Raw genomic sequence first — 17251 nt, 5'->3', positions numbered from 1 at the left:
TCCCATCCAACTCCCTGCTTGTGGCCTGGGAAAGCAGTTGAGGATGGTCCAAAGCTTTGGGACCCTGCACCAGTGTGGGAGACCCGAAAGAGGCTCCTGGGTTCGGATTGGCTCAGCTCCAGTCGTTGCGGCCACTTGGGGAGTGAATCATCATGGAAGATCTTCCTTTCTGTCTCTCTTTCTCTCTGTATTTCCACCTTTCCAATAAAAATAAAATAAATCTTTAAAAAAAAATTGCAAAAAAACACGAATGTTTAAAATGGAGCTTAAATAGAAACAAAATAATCTTCTAAGTGGTCTCCAAGTACATCATGTGGCAGGTGCTGCTCCCGCACTGTGAGCATGATAGGCAGTGTCCCTTGCATTAAACATTCCGGGGTTCTGAGTTAAGTAAATCCTGTTTCCAATGTCTTTGATTACAGCGAGGCAGCCTGTAGACAGCCAAGAAATTCAGATTTCCTCCACTGAGCTTTTGTTTGTTTTGTTTTGTTTTGTTTTCAGTGTTCCATCTGGGGTTGAAGCCAGGAGCACCTGGGCAGCTACCCCCATATCCACCTCTCCCCAGGGCAGAGTGCAACCATCAGTGCCTCGAGGAAGGTACTGAGTCATGCAAGACAAGCACCCGCGTGCCAGAGAAGCAAGGCACCACACACACAGCTGGGGTAAGACCGGCCGAAGGCAGATTGATGGGCAGGTCCCCAGGGAGTACATTTCTTGTCTCAGTCACGAAGGGCACAGAAGAGACCAAGATAAGTTCTGTTCTGACAGGTTTATTGTCTCATCAGACAACACATCTCCCAAAGCTCGTGGTCCTGTCGCAGCGGGAACAGAGGAGTGTGTGTCTGAGCGGTGAAGAGGGCTCCTCGTACCAGCCTTCCCGCTGCCCCGTTAGGACTCACATAGACATACTTTGGTGGCTTACTTCTCTCGGCACTGCTTCTTGTAGGGTGCTCATAAGCCATCCTCCACAGCATTTTGCTGATTGCCATGTTCCTTTAGAGACTCTGAGTATCTCCACCAGGAACAATTGGCTGCAAACCAACTATGAATCAAACAGCTTGAGACAAAGTGAATTCTGTTGTAAAAGTCACAGATGTCATATTCAAGAAGAATTCAGAAGTCTCTGCCGAGCATTCTTATCCCCATTACTCGCTTTAGTTTCACTGTGTTCGTCCAAATCTGTGAAAACTGAAAACATTTATGACAGAATTAGAGCAAGAACCGTTAGAACTAATCAGCTTTCCTCCTGCCAAGACGCCTTTTAGTCTGTGCTTTATAATCTTAGGAAACAGCAAAATAGTGATGCTAGGTCATGGCAACAAATAATAAGTGTTCAGTCCCTGTTCAAACAGAAAGAATGAGTGTTGAGAGACCAGGGGGCCAGCGAGAGAAGTGCAGCCAGGACAGAGAGGGAAGCGAGAATCAGCAGACAGAGTCCAGCAGGTTTTGCTTCTTGGAAACTTGCGGCAACATCAGTTCCCTTCCCTCACTCTCTTGGTGCCCAGGGGTCCCCCCTAAGCTCCTGCCAGGAAACAGTTTAGATGATGAGCGGGACACAGACTGGGGGCTCTCCCAGCCCCTGCCCTACCTTTGAGCGCTGCCATCTGGCTGCCCTGCTCCTCTCCTGCCGTCTCTGTGGGCTTGCGAGCTTTTCCATCAAGCACGTCCATCTTGATCATGCCGAGGTTGGTGAGGAGCAGCATGGGGTCAATCCCCTCGCTGCTGCTTTTAATATTTTCCAGGACCTTAAGACACTTGTAGGATTTAAGCTCACTTATGTTCTCCTCCAAGAAGAGGTTGTAGAGGCTCAGGTCGTTGTACCCTTCCGACTTGAACTGCAGCACGTCGAAAGTGGGCAGGATCTCGTACACTTTGAGGATGTCTGTCTTCTGCCGGTAGGGGACGCACAGCGTGTAGAGCACGAGGGGCGCCAGCAGCCCGTACACCAGGAGGTTGATGAAGCTGAGCAGCTGGAAGACTCCCACGGCGATGAGCTTGCACTGAAACCGATCGGGCACGCTGCTGTCGTTTCTCAGGATCCCCGACTTGATGTTGCAGATGAACTCGTCCGAGAGCGACGAGAGGCTGAAGTAATAGCCTAGGTAGCCGCACGCCAACAGCATGATGGTGAGTGTGAGCAGCCGGCAGCCGACGTACTGCGCGATGAGCTTGCTGGAGCTCTTCTTCGTCTTCAGGTACTGTTCCACGATGGGGTACTTGAAGTGACTTTCTGGTACCTCCCAGAAACTACAAGGGAAGCATACAAACATCACGTAGACCCTCACTGAGCCCTCCACGCAGCAGACACACACACGTTTACCCCCTTCACACTGAAAACCTCAGCCTGCCTCTTCAGCAGCGGGCAAGGGACTAAAGCAGGTTTTCAAGAGAGAAATGCAGGAATAAAACACTTGACCCCTTTAGAAATTCCTGGAACAATGCCCTACACCTAGAATATAAATGTGGGTGAGATATTATCAATGTGTGAATGGGAAGTATTTTTTGTGTTTCTTTTTTTTTTTTAATAATCTTACTTAGTTGATTAGGGTACAAAGGGTCAAGGCTACAGGAAAGTGACTAAGACCATTGTTTCTCCCCTGACCCCAGATACAGAGAAAAAAAAAAAAATATTAGTGTAGAAACAAAGGGAGAAGCCCCACCCCGGTTCCTGATGTGAGGCATGCTCCCAGGGTCCTGCTCCAGCAGTTTTGATAGTTCAACAGTTCTGAATTGCTGCCAATCTCGCTGTTCCAATCACAATGAAATCTATTAAAATTATTTTTCTACTAAGATATGTAGAATAAAGACTTTTTAGCCCAGGGTCTACAGGGAGGCAGAGGGGGTGCAGGTTCAGGACTTCCCAGGGACAGCTACAGGACCGTCTTCTCACTAGAAAAAACAACTGAAGTATGCAGGTAGAGATAAAAATAAATACACTTAATGATGTTCTGAGGACTAAATGGCACAAGGTCTTAAATTCAACACAGTGTCCATAAGGATTTGAAAACTATTTGTCACTGTCAATAACGAAGCGGGATGGTGACAAATGGCAAGGCCCCTTCTCTCCCTCCGGCCCTTTTACTCTCAGCTGCCCCAGAGCCCCTGTGGCTTTCCACTAAGGAGGACTTAGTGGCTTAGCCTGTTACCCAGGGCAGAATAGACAATGCATTCTAAAAACTAAGACAGTGACAACTTACTCCATGAGGGAGGAAATCTGGGGGGTGAGACTTGGGCCGAGTGGGAGTGCCTGGCCTCCACAGGTGGGTGGTACCCCTCCCACACGCAACAGTGGGAGGTCTCAGGCCAGACCAGGCAGAAAACTTTGTACTACAAAATGCAGCAACCTGCCTGCTGGGGTGAGGTTACCTCTGTCCTGCATTCTCATTAGCACTGGGAAATGCCGGAATGGGGCAGGAGCCTCCGTCTGGCAGGTCTGGGTTCCGGACACTCTTTGTAGCCTTAATCGCACGGTTGTAAACCTTGTCAAGTTCCTCCATGATAAACTTCAAGTCTGAGAAGAGATGAGGTGCGGCTGCGAAACGCCAGAACAGGTGGGGCAGGTACAGGAGGATGGCGAACAGCAGTAAGATGTAGGGGAAAAACTGAAAAACAAGAGCAAGGCAGGGATTAACAGACCCCTCCCCGAAGCCCCCCACGTGCTAAGCACTGTGCTCACTCAAGACGGACGCAGGCCCACTGCCTGTGGGCGCTCAGCTCATCACCTGCTAGCCTTTTCCAAAGGCCCATGGGACATTTACCTGAAGAAGTATTAAGCACCTACATTGGTGTCTCTTCTGTAACAAAGCGAGGGAGGGAGAAATGAGTTACTTCCACGTCCTTTCTACTAGCCCCTGAACAGAATCCCCATCACACACAATGCCTGCTATTTCTGTTCCCCACTGTTGAGATTTTAAGAGGTAACTAACTCCTGGAGTTCCCCCACCAACCCCATCCTGAGGTCCTGAAGTTAGGGAAAATACCACAGAAACATAATTTCACCCAAAACAAATTAGGAAAACATTAGCTTCACGGGGACAGTCAGCATCCCAGCAAAGAGCTGACAAAAATAGCTGAAACTCAGGAAACACGGACTAGACCTTGAGGCTGGTCTGGGGCCATAATGTCTCAGTGGATGTCAGAGAAGCCAGCGACAGAACTCGGAAGTCGGGGAGCTAAGCTGCTGCCTGCAGTGCTAGCATCCCAGGCTCTGCAGTTCGGATTTAATCCCCGTTGACACACCTGGGAATGCAGCAGATGACCCAAGTACCTGGGCCCCTGTGCCCACGAGGGAGACTATTAAATAGAGTTCAATAGAGTTCCTGACCCAGGCCCAGAGACTGGGGGAGTGACCTGGCAAACGGAAGCTGGATCTCTCCCTCTGTGACTCTGGCATGCAAACATGTCAAAACAAAGCAAGACTGGCAGGTGTTTTCATATCTTACCAACACCACTGTGAACCCACGTAGTGGATCTCTGACCCAGAAGGAAGAGCGATGTAAACTCAGTTTTGGCCTTTGGACTCTCTGAGGCCCCCTCATCAACACAGCTTCCTTACTTAGAGGTTCTGGGATGAGACAGAAATGAGTCAGCTTTTGGTTCTGCAGTCCCTGAGGCACAGGAACTAGGAGATCCGACCTCCAGGGGCCCTGCGTACACAGGCTTTAGCTCTGGAGAAGAGGGGCTCATGCAGGAAGGATCACATGGTGAATCCGGAAGCAGCAGGGCACAACCCAAGGCTTTCCTAGCAGCTGCTTTTAGGACATGCCTCAAAGATGTCCATCTTCTAAGAGCGCTGCCCCACCTCTCCAGAGCAGGACTTTAACATAAGCCTTTAGGGGGGTTCCTCAGAGGGATTAACCCAATTTGCCAAGGGCGGCTACACAATAACACATCCAGCAGGCTATGATTAGCTGCATTTGGTTGCATGATTCAAAACTGGCTGTACAGAAAGCAGCTTCCCTGCCCACCCTGAAGGGTTCCTGTTAGCATACAACAGTAACAATGTGATACTGCTGCTTCCTTAATCAGGAGAGCTCTTATTTGGGGGAGAGGGGTCTGTAATATGTGCTTGTCAAATGTTTCTATAAGTCACTTCTGTTTCAAAGCTGTTTGGGTTACATTCAAATTGTTCTCCTGAATTAAAAAGTGATTGTTTACTCTCCCCCGGCAGCCTTCCTAACATGCCTACATGGTGCAATAATTAGAACCGATGAATAGTGCAGTAAGCTCATTGTAATTAGGAAAACAAATGCTTCAGGGTATTACGCATTGAGTGCTGGGCTTTTGTACCCTGATCATCACTGAATGCACCCTCTCTTGGGTTCCTGCAGAGTTAAATCTTTTTCCTGATCAAAAAGGCAAGTTTCAGTGAGTGTGTAACAACCTAGTACAATCAATGCCAACCCACAGAAGAATCTAGAAAGCATTCAATTACAGTTTTTAAGAGCCCTATGTCCAAATACCATCCTTGTGAAGGCTGCTGTTCTGAGTGCCCCCTGCTGGCTCTCCCTCATCTGGCCTGCTGGTGTTCAGCACCCTGGATACCTCGACGCACTGCTCTGCATAATGTCCAAGTTAGCGCTGAATCCATCCAAGGACAGTGAAACTCCTCAGGGCGAGGGAGGCCACATCGTTCCAACCACTGTTTTCAGTCTATGTTCCTTCCCTTAAAAATCTCTGCTGTTTCCCACAGGACCACTCCAGAGCCTCCAGAAGGTCATCAGTCTCCCTGGGTCGCACAGAAGCATCTGACAAGGACTTAACCATTCTCAGCATGGCTGTGACCTCCTCTTATCGGAGTGGAAGCAGAAGAATGAATTCGAAATATTTCAGGGTGGTGGCCCCACAGACTCGGTGCAGGATCTACCCGAAATGTATAAGCTTCCCTAGGAAGTCACACCTCAGCTACGTCTTCCTGTCTCACTGCACTGAAAACAAAGTAAATAAAGCCTTGTGACACAAAGCCTCTGTTCCAGTAGGGCGGCTTCTGTGGTCCTTCAGACAGCCCCCCGACTGGTCAGGGAATGCGAACCCCTCCAGAGGGCCGAAGCACACCAACAAGCCCCCTGTGAGGAAGCGGAAACTGCGGAGGCTGGAAGGGTGCATCAGTGTCCCTCGCTACCCCCCCCCCCCCCAAATTCACATCTACCCCAAGGCTAGGACAGCATAGGGTTTGGATACAAGATTTTGGCTTAAGTTATTAAAATGAGGTTGTATCAGATTGGGAGCAGCCCTGTTCCAGTAGCCTCTGTCCTCCTAAAAAGGCCCCTGAAAGACACGCAGGAGGGAAGCCAGGTGAGGACAGGCCATCTGCTCTGCGCAGAACACCTGCACACCGCCAGGAACCGCAGCCCTCCCCACCCGCCACAGGACATTTGCATCTGGACTTCTCACCTTCACAAGAGAACTACATCGTGGTCAGCTGCTATGGTGGCTCTAATCCACTCACACAAAGGGTGGGCAGGGCCTGGGCTGTGCCACTCAGTAAAACAGGAAGCTGCTGGGGGAGGGCATGAGCATTGTAAACAATCCCGGCGGCAGGGAAGGGAGCACAGTGGAGGGAAGAGACAAGGCAGAGGGCACGGCGGCAGCCAGGGCGTCAAAGGCAGCCGAGTCTGAAAGCTCCAGAGATGGGGAAAAGCTGTTTCAGTACCTGCCGCTGTTTCAGTACTGAGCACAGTGCCGCAGCTTATGCAAGGGCCTGGCTGGCCCTGCAGGAACAGACTGTGCAAACAGGGAGGATCAGTCTCGGGAGATGGTGTGTCTGCACAGAAGGAAACAGCCAAGTTGCCCTACTGATAGGGAGATGGGGAGAGAAAGCAGTGAGCAGGCTTTCTGAGCATGGAAGGACAAGACCCCAATGAGAGAATGAGAAGTAGGTTACAAGTTCCCACCAAATGGCCCAAGAATGCTGCGCCCTGCAGAGCCAGGGGACAAGTCAGTCCTCCGGGGGCACAGCAGTTCCATGTGAACCGCTCAACCCTGCCTTCATAGTGTGAAGGTAGTTACAGATGGCTTCTCAATGTAGGGGCATGGTTGTACCCCAATAAAACTTTACAAAACAACTGCTGGGCTGGTTTGGCGGAAACTTGGGCCTTGTCGGCCAACCCTGGCTCTGAATTCTTCTGAAATGGCGTGTGACCCACAAACCAGTACCTACAGCATCAACTGGGAGTTTGCAGTAAGGCAGCCTGCAGGTCTCCTGAGACCTGCTGGACCAATCCACCCTCAGGTACAGAATCTGCGGTCATCTTGCTGATACCCACCTGGGCCCAGAGCCAGGCCACTAGCATCAGAATCTTCTGGGAAGTTCATTAAAGCTGCATCCCTGTTCTAAGGTCCAGATGCCTGTGATCCTACCAAAGGAGTTAAAGACAGGCACACAACATTTCTGAGTCTATTTGAGAGAATGTAAAATTTTCCCACTCTATTACTTACTGTTTTTGACTTGGGTTTCCAGCCAAAAGCCAAATTCACTGTTTTGGGGAAAGATCTTGTTTGGCTTAACATTCTAAACCTAAGAGAACAGGACACTAAGAGACAAGTCATGAAGTGGTGCTGGAGCGCCACCTGCTGGCCTCTCAGAATGCCTCATACCTACAGCAAAGACACATTACTGGAGGCTACCATGAGTACAGGAAGCAAATAGAACTTCTAATATGCATGATCAGAAAATATTCTAAAATGTGCATGACAAATCTTTATAGATCTTCAATCAGACTTACAGTAGTTCTCATCAGAAATCCTACAAGCTAGGAGAATGGAGAAACACAGTACAGGTCTTAAAAACTATAATGAATCTTCACTTCCCAGTATTTTAGTCTCCATTATAAAGTTTACCTGAGAATATATAAATATGTGTATGTATACACACATACATATATACACAACATATATATATATATATATGTTTTGTATTTTGCATGAGAGTTAACTTACATCAGCAAGAACATGATCTTTACCCTTTGGGAACTGGCTTATTTCACTGAGCATACTCCTAGATAGAAGGCAGCCTCACAATAAAACAGTTAAATACACCCTGACAATATGATACTAGACTCTATCTTTGCCTATACCTACAATACCATGGCACACATGATGCAGAATGTTGAGCCAGTACCTGTTACTAAGGGACTACACTACTGTAATAATACGAGGGAATATGGAGGAAGGGGGAATCCCCCTAGCTACAAAACTGTAACATACACAGTAACAAAAAAAAAAAAACCTACACCCCCAGGACACTCTACCCAGTAAAGCTCTCATTTATACTTGAAGGTGAAATAAAGACCTTCCAAAAGAAACTGAAAGAACTTGCCACCACCTGCCTAGCCCTACAAATGACGCTTAGTGATATGTGACACACAGAAATAGAGACCGATAATCACCATAATAAATAATCACCATAATAAAACAATGAGAAGGTAGAAAAGCTCCTACTAAAGGCACAGTGAAACCCAGTGAGAAGAATATTGATGGAAAAATGGTAGGCAGTTGTTACTTTCAAGAATATCCCACAGTGAAATGGCTTAAACACTCTAATCAAGATACAGACCGTCTAAATAGACGAAAACACAAGCTCATCTGTTCACTGCCTGCAAGAAACCCATCCGAACACAAAATATACATAGACTGAAAAAGTGGTGGAAGACAGTTATTCCATTCCGATGGAATGAAAAAAATGGGCAGATGGAGCCATTCTAATCAGAAAAACAGACTTTAACACAAATGTTATTAAATGTGAGAAAGGGTATCACATAATGATCAAGGAATCAATTCAATATGAAGAGATGACTGCAGTAAGTGCATATGCTCTTGGTTATTTACAATTGTTAACAGATGTAAAGGGAGACACACACTCATACGGTACAGTGAGGGACTTTTACACCTCATCCTCATCAATGCACAGATCACCTACACAGAAAAAGAAACAGGGCTAATCTAAATGCTAGGCCAAACGGCCCTAAATGATATCTAAGGAACATTTTATCCCAGAGTTGCAGAATACACATTCAGTTCATGTGCCTTACGCTGGGAGAGACCATATGCTATGCCATACATACAGCAATCCTAAGCAAATTCAAAACAAATAAACAAAATCCCGGAATCGTACTATGTATCTTCTCTGACCACTATAGAAAGAAACTGGAAGAAACTACAAATTATCCAAAGACACTGGCAACAGTAACCCACATATTGGGTAACAGAAGAAATCAAACTGGAAACAAATGAAGACAACAGCACAACTGTATCAGAACATAGGATATGGCAAAGGTGCTGTTCAGAGGGAAATTCGTACCAATCAGTCTATATCAAGAAATCAGAAAGGCATTAATCTATATCTAGATATGATATATCTATATCTATATCTATATATATCTATATAGATCTCAAGGACCTAGAAAGCAACAAACCAAGGTTAATAGAAAGAAACAATATTAAAGAACAAAAATTGAAACCAGAAACACATACATAAGGTCAGTGAATAAAAAAATTTTAAATAGATGAATTATTGGCTCAAATACATAAAAAAGAGGGATAAGACCAAAATCAATAACATCAGAGATTAAAACAGGTATAGTACAAATAGCTATATGGCAATAAATTGGAAAATTCAGAAGAAATCAGATTTCTGGACATATACAGCATACCCAAATAAGTCATGCCGACATAGAAAATCTAAACAGATCGATAACTAAGATGCAGACAGAATCAGTAATAGACTCTCCCAACAAAGAAAAGCCCAAAACTGGATTGGTTCATTGCTAAATCCTACCAAACTTTTCACGACTGATTCCAACTTTTCTCAAACTATTAAAACAACTGAAAGGGAAGGAATCTTCCCAAACTCCTAGGAGGCCAGCATCACCTTAATTCCAAAACCACAAACAGATGCAACAGAGAAAGACATCTACAGAGCAATATCCCTGAGGAATATGACACAGAAATTCAACCAAACACTAGTTAATTCACGCCAACACACCAGAAAGATCATACACCCAGACCAAGTGGAACTCATCCCTGGTAAGCAGGGAATCGATGAATATGATACCTTGCATTAACAACCTGAAGAACTCAAACCATGTAATTATTTCAATGAACCCAGAGAAAATATTTTACATAATAGATGCATAGAAAGCATTTAATAAAATACAATATCCTTTCACGAAAGGATATTTCTTCTTGAGAAAAGAAAAAAAGATGTAAAAATTCACATGGAAACACAAGAGACCCCAAATAGGTAAAGCAATCTTAACCAACCAAAATACCAGGCCTCAAAATGTACCACAGGGCAGCTGTACCTAAAACATCCTGGGACTAGCGAAAAGCAGAGCAGGGATCAATGAAACAGAACAGAAATCCCAGAAATGAACCTACACAGCTATAGCCAACTAACCGCTGCCAAGCAGATCAAGATCAATCCAGGGGAAGGCACACTCTTCAACAAATGATGCTGGGACAGTCGGATCTGTTTATGGAACAAGATTCCCTACCTTATACACCTTATACAAAAATGGACTCTAAAGAGATCAAGAATCTAATTCTATGATCTGATCCCATAAAATTATTAGAGGAAACATCAGGAACACACTGCAAGACATAGGCTTAGGCAAAGACTTCTTGGATAGGAGTCCAAAAGCACAGGCAATAAAAGCAAAAGCAAGCAACTGGGGTTCCACCAAGCCAGGAAGTTCACACACTGCAAAGAAACGCACCAATAAAGTAAACAGGCAGCTGACAGACGGGAGAAAATATCCGTAAACTATAGAGGCAGCTCAAAACTCAACAGCAAAAAATCCAGTTAAGAAATTTGCAAAGGACTTGAACATGCATTCTTAAATGATGAAATTCAAATGGCCAAGTTCTATGGAAAAAATGCTCCGGCTCACTAGCCACCAGAGAAATGCAAATAAAAACCACAATGAGGTTCCCCTCATCCCAGTTAGAAAGGCTACTGTCCAAAAACCAAAAAACTAAAAGCTGATGTGGAGAAAGAGGTACTCTATAATTCACTGTCGGTGGGATATAAGCTAGTGCACGCATTACAGACAACAGTACAACATGAAATGGGCAAATGAAAGTTATGTGTACCCCATGTGTATAGAGATTCAATTCACAACAGCTAAGATGTGGAACCAACCCAGCTGTCCATCAACAGTTGACTGTATAAAGAAAATGGGGAATACTACTATTTGCAATACTACTCAGCCATAGAAAAGAATGAAAACTCTTGCCTTCTGCAACTCAATGGGTGGTACAACCGTATATCATCATGCTTAGCAAAATAAGCCAGTCCCCAAAGACAAGTAGCACGTTTTCCTTGATCTCTGCTACCTAACGCAGAGTACAACAGATGTTTCCATAGGAGTAAGACCAACATCCTCCAATTTGATAAACAGCCTTTATTTATACTCCTGAGGAATAGTTGATTTTTTTTTATGCCATGTGTTGATTCTTTAATGGAATGTTAAGCCTGTGACTGCAAAGTGAAGTGAAAGAATGCTGATGTAAAACTTAGGGAAAAATAAATGAAGTGTGTGGGTGGGGATGCGGCAGGAGGGAGCAGGGAGGGGATCCCTAAGCTGCTAGATCTGTGTTTTGATATATGTGAGATTACTTTGTGTAAATAAAACAGTAAACAAGAAGTCAAGGAGTGGGAAAGGGAGAACCAACAGCAAAGTTAAAGAGGTAAAAGGGGAGAAATGACTTCAGTCACTAGATGTGCACCACAAACTCCCCACACTGACAGTCACTGAAATACTATCCCAAACAACCTTCTGGGGTTTTAACTTTGGCATCAGAATTACAGACATGCTCGAACCAGAGCTGGTGCCTGGAGAGACACATGGAACATCTGACTTTTTGCTACATCAGGATACTGTGAAGAGTTTGTAGACAATGGCAAGAAAAGCTTATTCTGAAGCAAAAAAAAAAAAAAAAGAAAAAAGCTGTGAAAATGATTATAGTGAAAAATGATGCAAGGATTTTGGTTTTTTTTTTTAGCACCAAAATAAACTGTTAATTTCATTTCTCAACAAGCTTTCTGAAGCAGCCCTGAGGGGACAGGCTGGGCCTCTGCCTGAAGAATGAACCAGAACACAACCTTATTCCACAGCAGGTGAAGTGGCTGCTTTCCTTGCACAGAACACAGATAATGCTCAGAACACAAACATTTCATCTCGCACCAATCACCCCTTGCTATGGCCTCAGAGGACAGCTTGATGTGCACGCATACCCACTCGTGCAGGAGTGTTCCTGCAGCTGCTGTGGCAGCACAGCAGAAGGCACTGAGCAGCAACGCCCGAGGAAAGGGTCACGTGCAAACCCTTTGTCTGGTTCCAGCTTGGCCTCCTCATCTCAAACTGTTTTGTCATTTTTTTTTCTTTTCAAGGAAAATTGTCATTAATAAAAGTACAGCCACAAAAAAAAAAAAAGTTCTCACTATTCATGCAAGAGTCCCAAGTGTTCTCAATCAAACCTGCTCACCACTTCCACAAAAAGTCAACCGGAGCAATCCAGCGATTGCCCCAAGACTTCCCTTTCTCCTGCTACACTGCGCTGGCAAATTCTCTGAATTTCCTGAAAAGAAATCCTAGTCAGCAGTGCCCCACTGCAAAGATCAGGGCAAGAGCCCTGAGCTGAGTCGGGAATGATGCAGGTGTGGGAGGGCAAGGCCAGGGCTCCAGGCAGAAGGAGGGGCATGTCCTGGGACCCAAGGGCAGTGAGCATGGGCCTGGAGCTGCGGCCAGGGTAGTTCACGGACACTGGGGGTAGGGGTGGGTTTCTTCTTAACCAAAACAGGTCTAAAAACAGACATTTCAAGGGGACACCTGAGTGCTCATTAGGACAAAACAAAGTGAAATTTGGCAGGGGAGAAAAAACAAAACCGACCACTTTGAGATTATATCAGAATAGTAAGAGAAAAGGAGAGCCTTCATTCCGAAGACAGCAATCCAGAGACTGGACTGGAGGAAGTGGGAGGATTTCAGAGCCACTCAAGAAGCTGACCCAACGTGGCACAGGGGTGAGGGAAGAGCTCTTCACTTCCGGCTGAAGGGACAGGGTGGATTGGGGGCGGGGGAGGTAGGGAGAGTTCAGCATTGAGCGAGCTGCAGTCAAAGTCCGGACACCAGGTTCAGGTTACAGCGGGGCAGAGGATCTGGGCTCAGGAAACACGGATGGGGTGTGTAGATCAAAATTTGTGTTAATAGCATCTGGGCAGCAGGAGACTTGCAGGCAGATGACATGACCAGGGACAGGGGACAGTGTGAGGGAGAAGGGAAGCTGAGCCCAGAAGCCCTGAACAGCCCGAAGCTCTAAGCAAAGGACAAATGAAAAGCTACCTGCAAAGGAGCTTGGAAAAGCTCACCTGCACAGAGAGGGACACAACACCAGAGAGAAGTGAGGTAACCTGTCACGATGTGACAGGGAAGTCACAGTGTGGGCAGGATGGGGTCAGAGGGGTGTAACCACATGAGCCTGGGCTGCGGACAGGGGAGGTAAAGGAGGACACACTCCGGTCCTCTGGGTGCCAGAGAAGGATGGAGATACCAAGGGGGATGGAGGGCTTCATTTTCTCTCCCCACAATGGGGAGACAAATGGTTAAAACCACAGGAGGAGCACTGACAGTGCAGGGGAGAAAAATGGACTGAGGGCAGGAGGTGTGGCCAGAACAGAACCCAATGGGACACAGAGGGACCCGATCCTTGCTGAGAAGGGGATGGAGAGGGCTGGTGCTGCAGGGAGGCATGCAAGCTGTCACTCAGTGATGGGGGTAGGGGTGCGTGTGCCCCGAATCACTTCTGCTCACAAATTCAGAGCCCAGAGCCATGGGAATGCAGGTGTGAAGGGGAAAGGAGGTCACCCTCCTTGGGGGTGCAACAGAGGCGGCAGTGCCAGGAGTGATGTCCAGGAAGTCCCCAGGACGATGAAGACCAGAAACCTCTGTGAGGAAGGAATTATGGGGTGACTGGGAGGGCAAGAGCAACAGGGAAAGTGGGGATGATGGAGCCGAGTTTTTAGCAGGAAAGAAGGGCAGTGAGGTGAGGGATAAGGTCAAGGAAAGACAACTCTAGCAATGCCCACAACTAAGGACCTCGTGGGCCAACAGCGGGCACCCCTGCTGGACAGCTCCTCAGCCAGAAGGTTCCTTCCTGTGCTGCGCCAAAGATCACCAACCAGTAACTTATAACCACGGGACAAAGCACAGACTCCCGAAGGCACACAACATAATCTCTGGCTTTTCACCACATCAGGAGCTGGGGGTTCTCAGGCAAGGCATCAGCTGCTCTGGCCCTGAGAGCCACCTCTGTGAGATGAAGAGCCTGGAGGAGATGTCCTGCAGTGCTACTACCATCAATCTGCTGAATGTGGGGACGTCAAAAAAGCCAACCCAAATACCTTTCTGAATGCAAAAAAGAACCCAGCAGTTCCTGTTCAGGGCATTCCTGGGAACCACAAGCAGGAGCCCCAACAGGTGCTCAGAGAGCATTTCGCACAACAGCTAAGAACTGCAATGACTCAGCTGCGGTCTGTGATGACTAAGACTGTCTGGGCTGGAAAAGTTGGCTAATGTTCACACCAGGCCTGGGTACTCTGTCTCCAGTGGGGTGGAACCTGGGTCTCTGTCTCCCACATTGGACAACTTCAGAACAGTTTTGTTTCTCATGAGAGTTTTGGATGCCAGACATCCAAAGTCAAGGTGTCTGCAGGACCATGCTCCCACATGATGGATCCTTCCTTTGTCTTTCAGCTTCTGGAAGGCCCGGGCATCCCGCAGCTTGGCAGCACTGCCACAGCACAGGCCTCTGCATGCCCACAGCCACCCTCCCCACCCCCAGGGGTCTTCACACTGTCTCGTCTGTGTCCAAATGTTCCTTTTCTGGAGAAGCCCTTAGTCAATGAGACCAGGAGCCCAGCCTGCTTCTGTGGGACACTGTCTTGACCAGCAACAATCCTATTTCCAAAGCCAGATTCTTTGCTGCAGGGGGTTTAAGACCCTGATTTTTTAGGGGACACAATTCAACCTGCGCTGCCACCCAAATGTGGAGCTCATTGTATCCCTGGTTACCAAGAAAAGAAATTTTCTAAGACAAAGAAAATAAAAACAGTCTAGAAAAATCATCTGTTCCCATCATCTCCATTTCCCCACCTCCCCTTCACTCTTCGCCCACGGACAGCTGGCTCCTTCTTGCAGGGCAGCTGAGGATGTCATTACATACAGGAAGCCTCGTCTCACCCGCTCAGACCAGCTGCAGTTCACACAGTCCGCTCTGTCTCGTAACTCTTCCCTGCATCTCTGTGACCACTGTCTCCCTTCCCACTGAGCTTTCTGTGGTCACACAGGTCTGCTTTCCTGCTCATCAGCCAGCTGCCTAAGGGCCGAGCTCACGGCAATGGCGGCTCCCTGGTTTCCTTGTGCACCAGAAATTTCTGAGTGAGCGCGAATGGCCATATGTGAATAACCACAGTAAGGATTTCAGGTTCCGAACGGGAGGGTTTATTCTTGTTTCTGGCGAGCTGGTATACCACAGACGCTGCTGCCCCAAGATCTCACTTCACACCAGGCAGCCTAAGGTGTGGTTACCAACACCGCTAGCAGATCTCACCTTCCTCACCCAGAGGGGAGGCAGGGTGGGTCTCTGGAGAGCCGAGCCCTGCTCTGTGGAGCTGGCCACCAGCACTGCAACTCTGGGGCCTGACTCCCAGGTCCCCTTCCCCTGACATGGGACATGCTCCTAGACATAAACTTGCATGTTTCTTCCTGCTATAAAAGTTTCATAATTCCCTGTCAAGGATTACATTAGACAATCCCAGATTACACGTTCCTCTTCTGCAGATCAGTGACCAGGCAAGAGGCTGATTATAACTTTTCCATTTTCCAAGACTATTGTTTCTTAAAAAAAAAAAAAGAGGCTTTATTTATTTACTTTTACTGGAAAGGCAGATTTACAGAGAAAAGGAGAAACAGAGAGAAAGCTCTTTCATCTAGTTCACGCCCCATGTGGCCACAACGGCCAGAGCTGAGCTGATCAGAAGCCAAGAGTTTCTTCCAGGTCTCCCACATGGGTTCAGGGTCCCAAGGCTTTGGGCCATGTTCTACTGCCCTTCCAGGCTGCAGGCAGGGAGCTGGACGGGAAGTGGAGCAGCCAAGAATTGAACTGGTGCCCATATGGGATCCCAGCGAATGCAAGGCAAGGATTCAGTCACTAAGCTACTGTTCTGGGCCCCCAAGACTATCATGATAACAAATGTACTTAAGCTACAACAGCATGAGTTGCCAACTGGGCCCATTCATATAGCAGACCCTTAGTATGCATTCCACAGCTATTAACCACGCAAAGCCAACAAGGATGCTCTTACAAAAGCCCAACCCCAAGGCAGAAAGGAGTCACTACCAGCATCGCTAGGCCAGACAGCATGAAGTTAACACAAGGCATATGTGCTGGGTTACAGCAGACAGAAAAAAAAAAAAAAAAGAAAGGAAAAGATGCTGTGAACTAAGGAGCAGGCCAAAGCAGGAGCGGGTCAACAAACTTTAGCCCTTGACTTTTTAGCAGATAAAGTCCTGGGCTTTGCTCAGCAGATGACAAGAGCAAAAGATACTCGTGCTCCAGTAATTTCGATTCATAGACAAAGAAACTGATGGCTGTAGCAAGGTCATTTTCATGAGCACAGAGAAGACCTAATGGGGTCATGCCATTGCTTAGAGGATTTTCTTCCATACAAACAACACTGGCAGCCCAAATCCCTTACTGCCCAGCCCCAAGACACTCCCCAACACCCCTCACTGTGCAAAAAGAGTACACAAACATGAACATGTACACACACACATACACACACCACTCCTGACCACAGAATTTCTGGCCCTTACCACTGCTCTGCAGGGTAGGGAGCCTGGTTAATGAAGCCTCATGTGTAGTCATCTGCCTCCACTGCAGTGTGTGGACCCATTACAGAACAAATGAATCGACTCCCCAAGTCGTGCTGCAGCCAACACCCCAAGAAGGGGTCCCTGTCAGGGTTCTCAGCATTAGCAGCACACTGGCTGAACACCACATCGTCCCTGCTTTTGCCAACACCCTGTGTGTGGCGGTGAGGACACTAGCCAAGAAGCCATGCTGAGCCCTGGCCGTGTCCCTTCCTAGTCATGCTCTCTCAGATTGTACTGAGCCCAAAAAAGGGCCACACATGCTTATAGGCTTTAAGCACAGAAAGGTGATTTACACATAGGAGGTGCCTGCCCTTGAA

General features: G+C 47.2%; 1 protein-coding gene across 1 annotated transcript in view; it reads right to left on the bottom strand.

Moving 5' to 3' along the window:
* Nucleotides 1-486: 486 nt before the first annotated feature.
* PANX1 (pannexin 1) overlaps nucleotides 487-17251 on the bottom strand; it is a 45451-nt gene continuing 28686 nt past the window's right edge. Inside the window, exons 3-5 of the mRNA XM_058663735.1 lie at nucleotides 3367-3602; nucleotides 1589-2247; nucleotides 487-1188 (exon numbers count right to left, since the gene is read on the bottom strand). Of these exons, the coding sequence (XP_058519718.1) occupies nucleotides 1103-1188; nucleotides 1589-2247; nucleotides 3367-3602 (981 nt within the window). The 3' untranslated portion in view covers nucleotides 487-1102. The remainder of the gene's footprint in view (nucleotides 1189-1588; nucleotides 2248-3366; nucleotides 3603-17251) is intronic.

Source organism: Ochotona princeps, chromosome 4, assembly GCF_030435755.1.
Source record: "Ochotona princeps isolate mOchPri1 chromosome 4, mOchPri1.hap1, whole genome shotgun sequence".
NCBI lineage: Eukaryota > Metazoa > Chordata > Mammalia > Lagomorpha > Ochotonidae > Ochotona > Ochotona princeps.
This window is presented reverse-complemented; position numbering and strand designations above follow the sequence as displayed.